Source organism: Macaca mulatta, chromosome X, assembly GCF_049350105.2.
Source record: "Macaca mulatta isolate MMU2019108-1 chromosome X, T2T-MMU8v2.0, whole genome shotgun sequence".
Classification (NCBI taxonomy): Eukaryota; Metazoa; Chordata; class Mammalia; order Primates; family Cercopithecidae; genus Macaca; species Macaca mulatta.
Genome location: NC_133426.1, coordinates 151,424,419 through 151,444,407, shown reverse-complemented (window position 1 = coordinate 151,444,407; position 19,989 = coordinate 151,424,419). Strand labels below are relative to the sequence as shown.

Below are 19,989 nucleotides of genomic sequence, written 5' to 3'. Positions count from 1 at the left end.
GTACAAGGAGGGCTCACTTGATTTTTGGTTCTTATGAAATTAGTGGATTGCTTTGTGATGTGCACCACATTTTGATTTAATGTTTATCCAGTAATAAAACTGTTTTCTTTCTCTTCTGTCTTCGTAGAAAGGCTTTCTGGGTTGAGAGGAGATTTGTTTAAAATTTGATTTGTTTCCCAACAGTACCTCTTCTTTCCTTCCTTCCTAAAGTTTTTACTGAGCCGGTCTGTATCAGGTATCATCCCTAACTTTTGCGAAACACAGAACTTTCTTCCATACCTTTCTAACCTCAATTACTGTCCCCACAAAACACAGATAGCCTTGCTAGGAACATGTCATTGATAAGGGAGAGGCAAAATGTTGACTACAGTTAACTGTGGAAGTAATGTTAATTGAGTATTGGAAGACAACATTGTATAAACTACTCTTCCTAGATTCTAGACATCTCCAACTAGAATCTACAAGTGCTGCTGTACGGAGAAGTAAATTAGTACCTAGTGGGAGACACCGGGTGGTGGGAAGGTGTTTCTGCTTTCCTTGTTTTGCATTTTGTTCAATAGTGGGAGTGACTGAGCATTTTTAAATGTAAGAATGTAAATTACTTAAGCCACTGTGAAAAACTATTGGGAAATTTATCAAAGAACTTAAAACAGAACTACCATTCCACCCAGCAATCCCATTACTGGGTATATATCCAAGCGAAAGTCAATTGTTTTACCAAAAAGACCCACGTACGTGTATGATCATCACAGTACTATTCAAAATAGCAAAGACATGGAATCAACCCAGGTGTCCATCCATGGTGGACTGGATTTTTTAAAATGTGGTACATATATAACGTGAAATACTATGTAGCCATAAAAATGAGTGAAATAATATCCTTTGCAGCAACACATATGCAACTGGAAGCCATTATCCTAAGCGAATTAACACAGGAACAGAAAACTACATTCTACATGTTCTCATTCATAAGTAGGAGCAAAACATTGGGTTTTCATGGACATAAATATTGGAACAATAGACACTGGAGACTACTGGAGTCGGGAGGGAAGAAGTGGAGCAAGTGCTGACAAACCATTAGGTACTATGCTCACTACTTGGGTGATGGGATCATTTGTACACCAAACCTCAGCATCACTCAATATACCAAGGTAACCCCCCTGAATCTAAAACAAAAGTTGAAGTGAAGTAGTAAGAAGCTGGTAGACAAGACTGAAGAAACAGGTGATAGAACATTTATGAATTAAATTCCCTGAAGAGGTGGTAAGAAATGGGATTTGTCTCAGACTGGAGGAAAAATACCTCTTCAACTGAGATTGGAGATGGGAAGAGAGTAGGTTGAACAAGAGTCCAGAAAATTGCAAATAACTGGCATTTAACCTCATTTGGGTTTTGGTGATCTAGACACTGACATCTGCTACCAATGCCACTATTACCACCCACCCACACACACACACACACACACACAGAAGCAATACCATGCCATTTTCCTTCTTGCATTTGGATTAGGCAATTGTCTTTCACGCATAGTCTTGACCCGGTCTTTATTCTCAATATCTGGCTGTGGACCTGCAAGTTTGACCCCTAACCCTGCAGAACCCTTCTTGACTCCCTTCTCACACCACTTGCTTCCTTTTTCTTTTTCCACCATCAGATAACTTGCAGAGACACATACACATATGGATGACACAGTTCAACTGAAAACTTAGGGGCTTTTCACAACTTGGTGATTTTATTTTAATCATCACTGTGGAAGATGTAATCTCTACAGTGTTAGTCATTTCTCAGCAGCCAGGCCTCTGGAGACAGAAGAACTTTCTGAGAGGTCTGTTCTTCACTCTGCAGTCACGGGATGCACACTTCACTCGAGGTCGTGGGTTTCCCTAGGTTTTCTTAGGTTTAGTCTCCCTGATTTTGATTCACTTTCTTATTGGGCCTGTAATAATGACCAAATAGTTTTGGCCTTTGGCTGATGTAGGATTGTTTCAAGAGATGGTAGTTCTCAGAGATTTTTCTCTTGAACACCCTTGAAAAACTACTGGCTACTTTTGCTTTTACGATTATCTCCTGCACCTGGTAGGGAAACAGGGTGCTGTCAGGTCCTCTTCCCATAAGGCAGTGCTTTAGGAGAAGAGAATGTGAAATGCGTAGGAAGGGGCGTTTACTGAACCTGGTTATGGGCTGAGGAGGGGATACGTATCACATAAGGATAAGGTAGGAGTCTTGAAAGTGGTAACGTAGTTAAGGGGACAGAGAAAGAACATGGGGAGCTTGATCTGACCTTCCCACTGTCTCTGGATTTGAGTTCACACGGGATATTCATCTTCTTTCCTTTGGTGTCTGTGGTTGGTTGTTGCATGTCTGGTGTTGGTTGATCCATAGCTGTGTTAGGCAACTCTGGTTTGCCAGTTTCCTCTTCCATGTTGATGTCAAGCAGTAGTATAGCCCAGGGCCCCTACCCTCTCTATGTATACTCCCTCCCCCTACATGTGGGTATTACAATTTGGATTGCAATTCAAGATTAGATTTGGGTAGGGATACAGAACCAGACCATATCAGTATGATATCATGGTATCTTTGAATTTATATGGCAGAAACATGTGCATTTACCATGAGCTTTCTGAGGAAAAGTCAAGATGTAGTATTTATAGTGAGTGGATATGAATTCAGTCTCTGTATTCAAGACTGTCTGGGTTTGAATCTCTATTTCACCACTTGCTATGTGGCCTCCATTTCTCATTCCCTAAGGATGCTGATAGCAAAACTACCAGAATCATAAGCTGCTTATGAGGGTTAAATTACCTTATGCATATGAAGTGCTTGATATTTAGGAAATGCTAAATAAATATTAGACATAATTATTTGAAAATGTTAGATATCATTAGTATTATTAGTAGCATTATTCACATTTAGTGAAGCGTTTCAAGGCAAAGATATTTTCTTCATTTAAATGTGCATTATTTAATTTAATTTATTTTTATTTATTTTTTTTTTTTTGAGACAGGATCTCACTCTGTAACCCAGGCTGGAGTGCAATGGCTCAATCTTGGCTCACTACAACCTCCTCCCTTTGGGCTTAATTCTCCTGCCTCATCATCCTGAGTAGTGGAGACCACAGGCACACACCACCATGCCCGGCTATTATTTTTATATTTTGGGTAGATATGGGGTTTCACCATGTTGCCCAGGCTGGTCTCAAACTCCTGACCTCAAGTAATCTGCCCACCCCAGCCTCCCAAAATGCTGGAATTACAGGTGTTAGCCACTGCGCCTGGCCAAGATGCACATTGATTTAAAGTTTACTAAAGTAAATGTATCTTTTGAGGTCTTTTAAAAATTAGGCTATTTCTCAAAGTACTTAAAATAGAGCTACCATTTGACCCTGTAATCCCCTTACTGAATATATACTCAAAGGAAAATAGATCATTATATCAAAAGACACATGCACTCGTGTGCTCACCACCACACTATTCATAATAGCAAATGCATGGGATCAACCTGGGTGTCCATCAATATGTAGATTGCATAAATAAAATGTGGTACATATGCACCATGGAATTCCATGCAACCATAAAAAACAATGGGATTATGTCCTTTGCAACAACATGGGTGGAGTTGGAGACCATAATCCTAAGTGAATTAATGTAGAAACAGAAAACCAAATACCAGACGTTCTCATTTACAAGCAGGGGTTAAATAGTAAGCACAAATGGACGTAAATGTAGAAACACTAGACACTGGAAACTACTAGATGGGGGAAGGAGGGAGGAGGGCATGGCTGAAAAAACTACCTATTGGGTACTAGAATCACTACCTGAGTGCAATATATTCATGTAACAAACCTGCACGTGTACTCCTATATCTAAAATAAAACTCGAGAAAAAAAGTAAGGTTGTGTAAAACGAAAATGATAATATAATTAAGATCATTATATCTACTATCTATGCCTAGAAATTTTTTTGAGTAGCTATCATCCTCAAGTTTTTTGAGTAGATATCAGCATCAGCATTGTATTAAAATTTCAACTAGAGAGACTTATACCATTATCTTGGATATTTTGGATGTTTTTGCACTTAGATTGATGTGCTACATAGACCCAAACATTTAGCAATTACATCTAAATTAATGGAATTAGGTACTTGGACATCACATTTAAGGGGTGTTTCTTTAACTAGCTCAAGATTATATTTTTGGTTATAACCACAGCTGGGGCTAGAATATTTTATGAGTCACTATCAGTCTTTTTTTTTTTTCGTGACCGTGCTACACTTTACTTTCCACGCTTGTGCCATCATTCAGCAAATATTTACTAATTGCCTATTGTGTGTCGGGCTCCATGCTATTTCCAGATGGTACCACAGCAAACAAGGTCAAGTCTGAACTTCCAGGAAATTAGCAGTCAAGCTACCACACATCCTTGCCACTGTTCAAGTTTTTACATAACATAACTCTTATTTTTCAAATGATATCAAGCCTAAAAAACACAAAAACTTTCTCCTTTACACCAGGGAAATATGGTAGCAAGTGTTAGACATTTTGATGTAGAGAGTAACAGGCATGGTGAGATATTCGCACCCACAGGGAAGAGCTGTAGCGGGCAAGGCCCTCTGAGGGCTCACTAGATATCACCAACAAAAGCCAGCTTGATAGCAGAAGAGGTATACAGATTTGTTTAAGGGGTGTACATGGGAGCCTTCAGAATGAAGACCCAAAGAGACAGGGAAAATTGTGTATTTTATGCCTAGGTTTAAGGAAGTATGGACAGAGGTGCAGAAATAGGATTGGACAAAAAGGCTATAAACTAATACTGATGAACTGAGTGGGGAAACACAGAGAGGCCTGTATGTCAAGATTATTCTTGGCTTCTTTGAGCAGCATTCTTCCTTCTGGGTGTGGGGCAGGGACCCCTCTGAAATGGGGGTCTTCTGACCTACAGTCAAATAAGGTAGATCAGACCATTTCTTTATGGCCAGTTTTTACACAGAAAGGTGGAGTGAAAATGAGAGCAATATTTTCAGCTTTTTTTTTTTTTTTTTTTTTGGGATGGAGTGTTGCTCTGTCGCCCAGGCTGGAGTGCAGTGGCGTGATCTCAGTTTACTGCAAGCTCCGCCTCCCAGGTTCACGCCATTCTCCTGCCTCAGCCTCCCGAGTATCCTGAGTAACTGGGACTACAGGCGCCCGCCACCACACCCGGCTATTTTTTTTTTTTTTTTGTATTTTTAGTAGATACGGGGTTTCACCGTTTTAGCCAGGATGATCTCGATCTCCTGACCTCGTGATCTGCCCACCTTGGCCTCCCAAAGTGCTGGGATTACAGGTGTGAGCCCCTGTGCCCAGCCATATTTTTAGGTTTTATTGCTGGCTTTGGGGAAAATATGTTTTGGTTTCTGTGACACACCTTAGGGAAGAAGGATTCTAGTTTCTACGGCTAGCCTTGGGGGAGAATGAGACTGAGAGACAAGAGAGTAGGAGAAGATTAAAGAAAGACTTTTGCTCCTGAGGTCTTCATTTTGGGGTATTATTTTCCGAGCTCCAAAAGCGCAAAATTACAGTTGATCATTTTGTAAACAGCTTTTCCAGGACAAACTCATCCACATCAACTGCCTAAGGGAGTTTATGCCACTTTCCCCCAAGTTCCCTGCTGTGACCCTACTAATCATAGGCATGACACTCAAAAAGTGTAAGTCTGACCTGATTCCACATGACGCCATATGAGAGAGTTGAAGAAAGACACTGATCTCTCCTGAGACTTTTGCTTCTCTGAGTTCAGTGTTCTTAATATACCGTCCATTTGCTTCACCAGATCCGTTCTCCACTCTTCCTCACTCTGCTTTGTGCTCCTAAAACTCTGACTCATATAAACCATGGACTGTATTAATAAGTGTCACGCACGTCCGGGTGAAGAGACCACCAAACAGGCTTTGTGTGAGGAATAAAACTTTTTAATCACCTGGGTGCAGGTGGGCTGAGTCCGAAAAGAGAGATGGGGTGGGGCCGTTTTACAGGATTTGGGTAGGTAATGGACAATTACAGTCAAAGGGGGTTGTTCTCTGGAGGCAGGGGCCGGGGTCACAAGGTGCTCAGTGGGGGAGCTGCTGAGCCAGGAAAGGAATTTCACAAGGTAATGTCATCAGTTAAGGTAGGAAAGGGCCATTTTCACTTCTTTTGTGATTCTTCACTTGCTTCAGGCCATCTGGATGGATACGTGCAGGTCACAGGGGATATGATGGCTTGGCTTGGGCTCAGAGGCCTGACAATGGGCTGTCTTGTTCTCTGGCCTCGGGTTAGTTTTAGTGAATGGTAGGTCCCTGCAGACGATTGGAGGAGGAGGAAAATGAAGTCAGAGTATTTCTTTATCTGGCTCCTTCCTTGCAGAATTTCTGTAATTTCTGAAATTTCTGTTTCATTTCTTGACCTAGATGATCACTTTTTGTCTGACAGTTCTCTACACACAGCTCCCTAATTCTCCAGGTTCCAGTAATAGTCTCCTCCTTCTCCCTGTCAAACTTAGGGTTAGTAGCAGTTGCCTTCCTGTTTCCAACTCCAAGTTATTTCTTCTGGTTTCCCTGTACTGTCCCATTCCTCTGTAATCACTAAGTGTTAGACATTTATTAAACCCTCCTCTAATTTTCCTATTCGAGTGTACGGTCTGTTTCCCATCAGAGCGATACCTGATACAGTTATTTTCATCATTTGCCCCACGACACCATTTCAGGTCTCAACATCACTCAGATTTCTTCCTTCCTCAGGTGACTATTTAAGTTGTCTCTCTTCCTCTTAAAGGTCCGCAACTGGAACTTCTCCTTCAAGTGTAGTCTGATCAACACAGGACAGGAAGAGAAAGTCACCTCTTGTTTTAGTTACATTTCCATGGAAGTTACTCAAAGATACTTGTAGTTTCTGAACAGCCTTTTCACATGCTTGGTTCACAATCTATTCACTGTCAATTGAAAACCTCTAAGTTGCTTTTTTGATACTACTGTTAAACCAAATGTCTCTCGTTCTATTCACAAGATACTAGTTTTGGGATTCCAAGATCACAGCATGCCAATGTTCTCTAGTAAATTTCTCTTGTCTGATTACAATCATAGTTCAAGTGGTCCACAGTCTAGCCTGTTTAAACTCTTACTGCATTTAAATCTTGTTATTAGAAAAATCTTCTAATCTTTGTGTCATTTTCAGACTTAATACATATACTGTCAACATCTTTGTTCTAACCCAGTGTCATGAATCTGTCAGAGAGAGAGGGCTGAGAATACATGGATGACAAATAAGTACATAAAAAGATATTTAACATCATTAGCCATCAGGAAAATGCCAATTAAGACCACAATCAGATATCAGTACACACCTTCCAGAAAAGCCAAGCTTTTTAAAAGTGACAAAACCAAATGCTAATGTAGATGCAAAGAAACTGGATCATGCATGCATTGCTGGTGGGAATGTAGATGATACAGCCACATTAGAAAGGTTGGAATTTCCTGACACAACCAAATAGGGCAACTACCCTAGTACCCATAATCTGGGTAATTACTACAGAGAAATGAAATGTTACATTCATACAAAATCCTGCATGTGAATGATTGTAACAGCTTTATTTGTAATAGCCAAAAACTAGAAACAGCCCAGATGCCCTTCAACAGGTAGAAAGATTAGGCAAACTATGGTACATTTATTCAATGGAATATCACACTCAGGAATATAAAAGAATAAACTATTGATATATGCAACAACATGAATGAATCCTCAGAGACTTATGGTGAGTGACAAAATAAATGATATGGTTTGGATGTTTGTCCCCTCCAAATTTTATTTTGAAATGTAATTTCCAATGTTGGAGGTGGGTCTGGTGGTAGGTGATTAGATTATGGGGGTGAGTCTCTTATGAGTGGCTTCACACTATCCCCTTTGTGATGAGTGAGTTCTTGCTCTGAGTTCACACGTGATCTGGTTTTTAAAAGTGTGTGGCACCTCTTCCCTCTGTTTCTTGGTCTTCCTCTGTCACAGACATGCGACAATGTCTGCTCCCTCTTCACCTGCCATAATTGTAAGCTTCCTGAAACTATAACGAGAAGCACAAGCTGGCACCACACTTCCTGTACAGCCTTCAGAATTGTGAGTCAATTAAACCTCATTGCTTTATAAGTTACTCAGCTTCAGTTCTTTCTCTTTCTCTTTCTTTTCTTTTCTTTTCTTTTCTTTTTTCTTCCCTTCCCTTCCCTCCCCTCCCCTCCCCTTCCCTTCCCTTCCCTTCCCTTCCCTTCCCTTCCCTTCCCTTCCCTTCCCTTCCCTTCCCTTCCCTTCCCTTCCCTTCCCTTCCCCTCCCCTCCCCTCCCCTCCCCTCCCCTTCCCTCTCTCTCTCTCTCTCTCTCTCTCTCTCTCTCTCTCTCTTTTCTTTCATCTTTCTTTTTTTTTTTTGACATGGAGTCTCGCTCTGTCTCCCAGGCCAGAGTGCAGTGGTGCTATCTCGGCTCACTGCAAACTCCGCCTCCCGGGTTCAAGCGATTTTCCTGCCTCAGCTTACTGAGTAGCTGGGACTACAGGCGCCGGCCGCCACCATGCCTGGCTAATATTTGTATTTTTAGTAGAGATGGGGCTTCACCATGTTGGCCAGGATGTTCTCGATCTCCTGACCTCGTGATCCACCCACCTTGGCCTCCCACAGTGCTGGGATTACAGGCGTGAGCCACCGCACCTGGCCTCAGCTTCAAGTATTTCTTTATAGCAATGAAAGAACAAACTAACACACCAATTCCAAAAGGTTACATACTGAATGATTCCATTTATATAACATTCTGAAAATGACAAAATTATATAGGTGGAGAATAGTGGTAACTAGGGATTATGAACTTGAGAGGGAGGTTGGGTGTGGCTATTAAAGGACAACATGAGAGATCCTTATGTTGATGAAACTCTTCTGTATTCTTATTAGGGTGGTTGTCCCTTGAATCTAGGCGTATTATAAAACTGAATATAGCTAAACACACACACAGATGAGCACATATAAACCTGGTGAAATTTGAATAGATGGAGTGTATTAATGTCAGTTTTCTTGTTGTGATGTTATACTATACTTTTGCAAGATCTTATCACTGGGGGAAACTGAGTAAAAGATACAGTGTGGTTTCTCTCCATAATATTTCTTACAATGGCATGCTAGCAGATATATTAAAAGGTGTTCAACATCATTAATCATAAGAGAAATGCCAATTAGAACCACTGTATCACTTCACACTTGTTAAGATGACTATTATAAAAAATAAATGTTGATGAAGGTGTGGAGAAAAAAGAGCCCTAGTACACTGTTGGTGGAAATGTAGATTGGTATAACTATTGTGTAAAACAGCATGGAGGTTACTAAGGAAATTTAAAAGTTGGTCGGGCATGGTGGCTCATGCCTGTAATCCCAGCACTTTGGGAGGCTGAGGCAGGCATGTCACTTGAGGTCAGGAGTTTGAGACCAGCCTAGCCAACACAGTGAAACCCTATCTTTACTAAAAATACAAAAAGTAGCCGGGTGTGGTGGCACATGCCTGTAGTCCCAGCTACTTGAAAAGGCTGAGACAAGAGAATCACTTGAACCTGGGAGGCTGAGGTTGCAGTGAGCCAAGATCACGCCACTGCACTCCAGCCTGGGCAAAAGAGTGAGACTCCATCCCAAAAAAAAAAAAAAAAAAAAAAAAAGTAACATATGACACAGCAATCCTTCTTCTGGATAAATACCCAGAGGAGATGAAATCACAGCCTCATAAAGATATCTGCACTCTCATGTTTATTGTAGCATTATTCAAAATAACCAATATAGAAACAACTTAAATGCCCATCAATGGATGAACAGATTTAAAAATGTGGTATGTGTGTGTAGCTATATATAGTTATACAGCACTAAATATTATTCAGCCTTAAAAAAGGAGATTTTGGCATTTGCTACAACATGGATGAATCTGGAGGACGTTGCGCTAAGTTAAATAATACCGACAGAAAGAAAAAGATTTGATGATTTCATATGTGAACTATATAGATAAGGGGCTCAAACAGACAGAGGTAGAGAATGAAACATTGGGGGTGGGAGGGGAAATGGGGAGATGTAGGCCAAAGGGTACAAAATAGCAAACATGTAGGATGAGCAACTATAGAAATCTGATGTACAGGGGGACTAAATTTAAGGAAATTGTCTCATGAATTTTTGTTAAATAAATAGATTTTAACTGCTATTGTCACACACTTAAAAAACTGAGAAGACCTGTAATCCCAGCACTTTGGGAGGCCGAGGCAGGTGGATCACAAGGTCAGGAGATCAAGACCATCCTGGCAAACACAGTGAAACCCCGTCTCTACTGAACATACAAAAAAATAATTAGCTGGGCGTGGTGGCGGGCGCCTGTAGTCCCAGCTACTTGGGAGACTGAGGCAGGAGAATGGCGTGAACCCAGGAGGCAGAGGTTGCAGTGAGCTGAGATCGTGCCACTGCACTCCAGCCTGGGCGACAGAGCGAGACTCCGACTTAAAAAAAAAAAAAAAAAAAGAGAGAGAACTGAGAAGAGAGATTTGCTAATCTGCTTCACCATAGTAGCCATTTTACTTTCTCTATGTATTCCATTATATGTTGTAAACCTAAAATATACACAATAAAATTTCTTTAAAATAAAGTTAAAAAATCCATCACACTTCTATATACTAACATTGAACATGTGGAAATCAAAATTAAAAACATGATACTATTTACAGTCACTTGAAAGAAAATGTAATGCTGGTGTATAAATTAAACAAAACACAGACCAGAAGGTGGGTACAAATATTAAAAATCAACATACTTTTCTAAAAATTACAAAACACAAAATATAGCTAATATATTCATTTACAAGGGAAGAACAGATTATACATATATAGAAGCATCTTAAAAACAGGGCTGAGTGAAACATTAAGTATTGACAATGGAAATGTAAATTGAAAACAAATGTCCACAAACAATAAGAAGCATGTAGTAATACTCATACAGAGAAAAGGATACACATCAAATTCAATACAATGATTGCCAATGTAGACAAGAGAAATAAAACTGGACCATGGAAATAAAGGAGAGTGAATGAGTCAATGATTAAAAATTCTTCCCTTGAAAAAAGTATTGTTTTTTTTGAAGGCAATATAATAGAGTTGTTTTGACATCCAGTGTAGAAGACTGAGTTATATTCTTTGAGTTAATTCCCTAAGACCCTCTCCCGTTTATTTACATTCACTCTCCTTTATTTCCATGACCCTGGAGGCATCACACTACCTGACTTCAAATTATACTACAAGGCTACAATAAACAAAACAGCATGGTACTGTTACCAAAATAGATATATAAACCAATGGAATAGAACAGAGGCCTCAGAAATAATGCTACATGTTTACAACCATCAGATCTTTGACAAATCTGACACAAACAAGCAATGGGGAAAGGATTCCCTATTTAATACACGGTGTTGGGAAAACTGGCTAGCCATATGCAGAAAAAATTGAAACTGGACCCCTTCCTTACACTTTATACAAAAATTAACTCAAGATGGATTAAAGGCTTAAATGTAAGACCTGAAACCATAAAAATCCTAGAAGAAAACCTAGGCAATACCATTCAGGACATAGGCATGGACAAAGACTTCATGTCTAAAACACCAAAAGCAATGGCAACAAAGCCAAAGTTTACAAATGGGGTCTAATTAAACTAAAGAGCTTCTGCACAGCAAAATAAACTATCATCAGAGTGAACAGACAACCTACAGAATTGGAGAACATTTTTTCAATCTTTCCATCCGACAAAGGGCTAATGTCCAGAATCTACAAAGAACTTAAACAAATTTACAAGAAAAAAACAACCTCATCAAAAAGTGGGCAAAGGATATGAACAGACACTTCTTGAAAGAAGACATTTATGCAGCCAACAAACATATGAAAAAAATCTCATCATCACTGGTCATTAGAGAAATGCAAATCAAAACCACAGTGAGATACCATCTCACGCCATTTAGAATGGTGATCATTAAAAAGCCAGGAAACAACAGATGCTGGAGAGGATGTGAAGAAATAGGAATGCTTTTACCCTGTTAGTGGGGGTGTAAATTAGTTCAACCATTGTGGAAGACAGTGTGGCGAGTCCTCAAGGATCTAGAAGTAGAAATACCATTTGACTGAGCAATCCCATTAATGGGTATATACCCAAAGGATTACAAATCATTCTACTATAAAGACACATGCACACATGTGTTTATTGTGGCACTATTCACAATAGCAAAGACTTGGAACCAACCCAAATGTCCATCAATGATAGACTGGATAAACATAATATGGCACATATGTACCATGGAATACCATGCAGCCATAAAAAAGGATGAGTTCTTGTCCTTTGCAGGGACATGAACGAAACTGAAAACCAGAATTCTCAGCAAACTAACACAAGAACAGAAAACCAAACACGACATGTTCTTACTCATAAATGAGACTTGAATAATGAGAACACATGGTCACCGGGAGATGAACATCACATGACAGGGCCTGTCAGCGGGTGAGGGGCTAGGGCAGGGATAGCATTAGGAGAAATACCTAATGTAGATGACGGGTTGATGGGTGCAGCAAACCACCATGGCACATGTATACCTACGTAACAAAATTGTAGGTTCTGCACATGTACCCCAGAACTTAAAATGTAATAAAAAGATAAATAAAAAAGAAAAAGAAAAAAGAAATGCTAGTGTATGAAAGTGATAAAGAAAATACCAACTTTTACTTGTATAATTGTATTCAATTTCTCTGTAGACTATGTTTTCGTTTATTGCCTGCAGTAGACAATGGCCACTCCCAGTGTCCCACACTTGGTAGGCTTCTGCTCCATCTGGTGTTTCTTAACTAGGAAATGCCCTAGTATTGGGACCATGGCCTCCAAACACCATTATTTTTATGTGTGTGACATGCTGTCTTACTTTATGTAGGGTGGAGGTTTTTGGTCCTTTTGAGGGGCTTCAGTGGCTCACAGCCTTGGGTGAGTTACAACCCACACCACTATGAGGTATGTGGCCTGGAGGTGGTGATTTTGATGTCTTCATTCTGGAAAGAGTCTCACTGTCACCTACACACAATACATATCTTTTTATATGCCCTTCTACCTATTCACACGCTCCAAGAAACACCAAGTCCTTTTCTTTCTATCTTGTGAGATAAAATTTTAAGAAGAAAATTTGTTTCCAGGAATCAGTTCTCCCCCGGTCCTTATTTACAATGTGGGGCTAACTGTCAACATGTGGATCTGTCCACCAACCCTACAGGATCTCATATCCCTCCCTTCTGAAATGCCTACATCTTCCCTTCCTTTCTTCACCACCTTCAGAAAACAGGCAGAGATATACACAATCATCAGCTCCTCCAACTTGATTTTATTGTAATCATTGCCATCGGTGGTGAGGATTTGACCAATTTGGTTTCTCCATGTGAGACTAGTCCTCCCCACCCTCCTGTGAAGATCCTTCAAATGAATCTAGGTCTTCCTCCTCCTCCTCTTGAATTGGATAGATGGTGTTCCCTGGGGACTGGTAATTCTCCACTTGACTTGAACTTATTTTCTTAAACTTCTTGTAGGGAAACATTAATAATGTTGGATATTCTGATGTTTTTGTCTTTTTCAAACTCTGTTTGGGGGCTAAGTCCCTGTTTGGTGTCTCCTGCATCTGTTAAGAAAACAGGGAGAGGCCAGAAAGACATTATTTTGGGTGAGTAGGATAGAGACTGGATAGCAAGGGGGTCTTTATGAGAAGGAATGCAGGTTGAAGAAGGGGTTTGTGCCAGAGAAGAACAAGGTGGAATCATAGGGTAGAGATCTATGGGGAAGAAGAAGAGCATGGGTAGGGTCGCCTGTTAGTCCAAACTGCACAATTGTGTAAGCTGTTTGCTATTTTGCAGACCTTGGTCAAAGTGAAACATTACATGGGGGTTCAGGCCATGAGAAACATCCTGCCTAACCACCTGACCACAGGGTTCATAAAGACTCAACTAAAGAAACATCCCTATCATATCTTGCTTAACAGAGTTCTAAGGAACACCACAATGATATTCCACCGGAAAAAGGGCCAAACCACCTGATCATAAGACATCTTATTAATATCCTGCCGGGCAGCAAGCCATACTGCCCAGCTCCCTCCCACCCATACCTGTAAGTAACCCGGCCTGTAAGTGGCAGTGGACTCTGGTAATAAGCTCGTCCATTTCCACAGGTGTCTGCCATATTCTTGTGTTACTGTTTGAGCCGCCCCTTCTCTGTGTGCCTTTCTTTCACCCATGCCTTCGCTTCAAAACTAACAATCTTACCTCATCATTTTTGTTGTTGTTGGATTCACAGGGGCTCTTCCTCTTTTCCCCATTGGTGCTTGAAGTTGGCTGTTCCATGATTGTGGTTGGTTGTAGAATGTCTATAGCAGGCTCTTGTAGAGTGCAGACTTCCACAGCAACATTGAAGCTTCCCAGTGGTATGTCCCAGAGCTCTTACCCTCCCTATATATACCCTCCTGGTGACAAGGCAAAGCCACGCCCTTGAGCTTTGTTTGATCATACAGGCAGTGTCCCAGCCAATGGCAGTCCTAGGGTGGCTTTGGCATCACAAAGCACCACTGCTGCCCACTCCCTGGGCTTGCGGGGGAGGGGAAAGGGGTGTAGAGGAAACCAAATGCTGTTGTTGTTTCGGCATCCCCTGAAGATGATGCATCCCAAACAGATCTGCCGCCGCTCCTCATTTCTCCATGTTTAATGTTCATGGTTCACATGGAAGCTGGAATACATTCATGTTCTGAGTGTTTACACGCAGGATACTACAGTCTAAGACGAACATGTGCAAGACTGTGGGCATAGTTAAGCTTTGTACTGGAGATTGTGTCCAGTGCCAAAAAAAAAAAAAAAAAAAAAAGAATTGCATTCCGATTGGAAGGGAGAAGTAAAAGGATCTTTTCTCAAAGACTACATGAGAGTGCATGTAGAAGTGTCAATCTAAAAAAATGCTTCTACTGTAATTGAGGTTAGCAAGATTGCAGAGTAAGAGATCAACATATAAATCAATTGTATGTTTATATATATGAAGTTATATATTAGAAGTTTATATATTAGAAGAGACGGTGTTTCAGCCAATGGTAGTCCTAGGGTGGACTGGAAGTTAATTTCAACAACTGAAAGCTGAAACTAAGAACAGTGCAACTTAAAATATCACTAAAAATAGAAAGCCTTAGGAACAAATCTGAACAAAGATGTAAATGACTTGTACACTGAAAACTACAAAACATTGCAAAGATAAATTAATGACATAAGAAAAAATTAAAATGTATACTTTGATTTTTGGTTCGATGATTCAATATCGTAAGATGGCAGTTATTTCCAAATTCATCTGTAGATTCAACTCAATTCTAATCAAAATTCTAAAAAGGCTTTTTTATAGAAATTTACAAGATAATTACAACATTCATATGGAAATGTAAAGTGCCTAGAATAGCCAAAAGACAATTGTTGAATCTTAAAAAGCTCTGAATTTTATCATTGTCAATGTTCTACTTTTGATAGTGTAATGTGGAGGTGTACTGAAGAGTATACTATTGGGAGAGACTGGTTGAAGGGTACATAAGGCCTCCGTGTACATATCTTGGAAACTTCTTGTGAACTTATAATTGTTTCAAAATAAAAAGCTAAAAATGTTTTAAAAGACAGTAAGAGAGAGAGCCAAAGATAGAGAAGGCATGATCCTAGGTTCCTCCCACAGGTTAACACTTGTCTCATTCTGCATAGGAAGTCACAAAACTCAATAAGGGAAAAAAAATTTAATGAAACAAAAGAGAAGTAGACCCTGGAATTTTGATCCAGCATTCATCAAGGTCACATATCTTTATTTCATACACCATAAAATCATGAAAGGCCTAGCAAAATACCCTGCTGACATCCAGATACAACCAATGTATTGCATTCCCATGACTGTCATCTAAACACAAACAAACCAAAAGAAGATTGGTATCAAGGTATACAAATTTTTTTAGTGAACCCCAGATGTTGTCTAGAGTTCAACAATTCCATTTATTAAGTGCTCACAAGCTAACTTCTAATAATTTTTTGTACCCTTGCCTGCAATTAACAGTGAGAATAACACCCTGTCATGTCATGTTATGGAAAACAAAACAAACAAAACCAAAAGGCATATGCTGCATCAAATAGAGCAGGTCAGAAACTGATTACAATTGCTGAAAATAACAGCTTTCAATTACCTTATTACCTTTTAAAATTGTTTTCTGAATTTGTTTACCAAAAATGTTTTTATGGGTATATCACTATCCAAGGAAAATTAAGCCAAATGTTAGGAAAACATTTAGTGCATATTTCTATTGAAAGATTGCAACTGACTTTATAAAATAACTCCTATTGAAATCATTAGTGATGATGTTATATTTTCCACAAAATGAATAATAAAAAATTAAAGGTCATCAGTGTACAATGAGTTCATTGTATTGAACGTTTTTATTTCTGATGTGTTCAGTTTTCAAGAGTATTCTTCTTCATCATATCAGGTTGTGAAACATACTCAAAGGGACTCTCCCATGTCACACTGTAAGTCAGACATGGACCAGGACAAGAAGCAGGGAGTCCTGGGCACCCTTTTACTTCCTGTTTGGGACTTTGTACAACTGACATTATAAACTGACAGTAGTTTAGTTACAATAATAACCCTCCACAACTTTTTAAATAATTTTTTTAATACTTTTTACCTGTCTAAGGCAGGTTTAAACACCACACAGAGTACCAGATATAGGATAGGATCTGCTTGGGATTTGCACTACTCTGTGGCCACAAAGAGTAAGGAGTTAGAGGCCAACCATATATTTTCCTCTGGAGCGCAGACAGGTGAAGAGCAATTAATGAGAAAGAGCTGAGTATGGAAGAGGGCTACAACTTACCGCTGGCTTTGCATGTGACTGAATGAGTAGCTTTGAAAAATACCAGCACCATTACCTCCACTGCAACTACTACTACCTCTACACTGCTACTACTATTACTGCTAGCAATAGATTCCATACACAATAAACCTACTATATGCCAGTCTCTGCTGTAAGCATATGGTATCAAAGTCAAACAGGAAACAGATGGTACATGCAAAATTAAATAATTTGACAAATATTTATCTGCAAAGGAACCATTTACAAACAAGTGGATGCAGGGAGACCATCAGAGATAGTGCTTGTTGCAGCTGCCATCACTACAGACCCAGAGGAATGAGAGCAGGGAGGAAGTGGTTACTAGAACCAGAAATGATCAATAGTCATGAGGAAATAGCTACCTTGAGAAGAACAGTGACCTCTAACGAGATTTATCCCGCCCGAGGTGACTCACAGGGATGGAGCCAGGAGAATAAGTCCACGGCCCTCACTCCCCTTCCTTCCTTCCACCTCTGACTGTCCTTGGAGCTCCCCATTAGCCAAACCCAGTGGACATCAGAGTCCAGGAGCCCATTGAGAGAATCCTTTCTAAATAGCCTCCTAGGACAGAGCAGGTGAAGAAGGGTGGTGAGTGAATCTGGAAAAGCAGAGGGAAGATGTTTAGCCGAGGTGCAATACTCACAACAGTCCCAGGAGGTAGATATCATCATGGAGGTCTGATTTACTGGAGAGGAAATTGAGGCCCAGGGAAGCTCAGTAACTCAATATTTGTGAAACAGTGTTCAAACCTAGTTCAATCTGCCCTAAATCTCATATTCTTTCTGAGACTCTGGGTAAATTGCATACCTTCTGTAGGCTTCAGATCCCTCAGCTGTAGAATGAGTAAACTGGAACGCTCAATGTCATTTTTAAAAATATGCTGTGATTCTATACTTCTCACTTTTAAAGATACTACGATTCCTATAAACTTTAGGTAATATGATTCCAGCCAGACAGATTCACATCTCCACAGTGTAAAACTATGTGTGGTGGGCCTATACTACCTTGAGCTACTGTGGTTCTTCCCTCTGATTCTATTACCACTGGGAAAATACTAGCACCTAAGAACAATGCGGGCGACTTAATATGGAGAATTAGCCCAGAAATAGGATTCTTGAGACAGAAGTAAGCTACCTCAGCAACTCTAAAGAGATAATAGAATCTATCTCAAGCACTGGACTAGTCATATAGATGTAAAGACCATGGTCCTCATTCTTCAGTTTTTGAAGAAAATGCCATCCCATGAGTATATTTCATATCTGGCATATTGAAAAGATATTCTGAAGTAATGTCCAGCCTGACAGAAAATAAAACTGATTCCTTAAAATCAAACAGTCTGAGTAGACAGAAATTTTCTACAGTGCTCAACATTTTAACGTTTTGTCTTTTAATTTTTTTGTTTAATTTTTGTGAGTACATAGTAGGTGCATATATTTATGGGGTACATTAGGTGTTTTGATACATGCATGCAATAAAGAATAATCCCGACATGAAGAATGGGGTATTCATCCCTTCAAGAATTTTATCCTTCATGTTACGAACAGATGAATAATATTCTTTTGGTTATTTTGAAATGTACAATTAAGTTACTATTGGCTACAGTCACTATGTCGCATTATCAAACAGTATGTCTTACTCTTTCTATTTTTTATACTCATAACTTTCCCCACCTTTCCCCCAACCCCTAAATACAGATTCCATCTTCTGGTCACCATCCTACTACTCTCTATGTCCATTAGTTCAATTGTTTTTTTTTTCAGATCCCTCAAATAAGTGCCAACATGTGATGCTTGTCTTTCTGTGCCTGGCTTGTTTCACTAAGCCTAATGATCTCCAGTCCCATCCATGTGGTTACAAATGACAGGATCTCATTCTTTTTACGGCTGAATAGTACCCCATTGTGTATATGTACCACTTTTTTTTTTTTTTCATGTATCTATCGGCAGACATTTAGGTTACTTCCAACTATTAGCTATTGTGAACAGTGCTGCACCAAACATGAGAGTACACATATGTTTTCAATATAATGAATTCCTTTCTTTTTGGTATATACCCAATAGTAGATGTGTTGGATCACATGGTGGCTCTATTTAGGTTTTTGAGGAACCTTCAGACTATGGTTGTATTAATTTATATTCCCACCAACAGTGTAGAAGAGTTGTAGTTTCTCAACATCCTCGCCATCATTTGTTATTGCCTGTCTTTTGAATAAAAGCCATTTTAACTGGGGTGAGTTGATATCTCATTGTGCTTATATTTGCATTTCCCTGATGATCAATGAGGTTGCATAACTTTTCATATGCCTGTTTGCCATTATTATGTCTTCCTTTGAGAAATGTCTAATCAAATCTTTTGCCTGGTTTTGATCGGATTATTAGATTGTTTTTTTCTCATAGAGTTGCTTGAGCTTGTTATGTATTCCGGTTAATAATCCTTGTCATGTGGCTTGTTTGCAAATATTTTCTCCCATCCTGTGGGTTGTCACTTCACTTTATTAAGAGTTCACAGAAGCTTTCTAACTTGTAATCTCATTTCTCACTGTTTGCTTGGTTGCCTGTGCTTGTAAGATATTGCTCAAGAAATTTTTTGCAGACCAATGTACTGAAAATTTTCCACAATGTTTTTTTTTTTTTTTTGTAGCAATATCACAGTTTGTGATCTCAGATTTAAATCTTTCATCTATTTAGATTTGTTTTTCTTATATGGCAAGAGATAGGGGTCTAGTTTCATTCTTCTGTATATGGAAATTCAGTTTTCCCAGCGCCACTTATTGAAAACACTATTACCCAGTTATGTTCTTGGTACTTTTGTTGATAATTAGTTCTCTGTAGGCATGCAGATTGTTCTCTATTCTGTTCCATTGATCTGTAAGTCTGTTTTTATGCTGGTATCATGTTGTTTTGGTTACTATAGCTCTGTAGAATAGTTTGAAGTCAGGTAATGTAGTTCCTCCAGTTTTGTTCTTTTTGCTCAGGATAGCATTAGCTATTCTGGATCTATTGTGATTCCATATAAATTTTAG

General features: G+C 39.5%; 1 protein-coding gene across 1 annotated transcript; it reads right to left on the bottom strand.

Moving 5' to 3' along the window:
* Positions 1 to 13,245: 13,245 nt before the first annotated feature.
* On the bottom strand, positions 13,246 to 14,599 carry SPANXN (sperm protein associated with the nucleus; the record flags this gene model as incomplete). Its single annotated transcript, NM_001032954.1, is given in 2 exon segments — positions 13,246 to 13,697; positions 14,335 to 14,599. Coding segments are annotated over 2 exon segments (309 nt in total). The 3' UTR covers positions 13,246 to 13,466.
* Between the last annotated feature and the right edge of the window lie 5,390 nt (positions 14,600 to 19,989).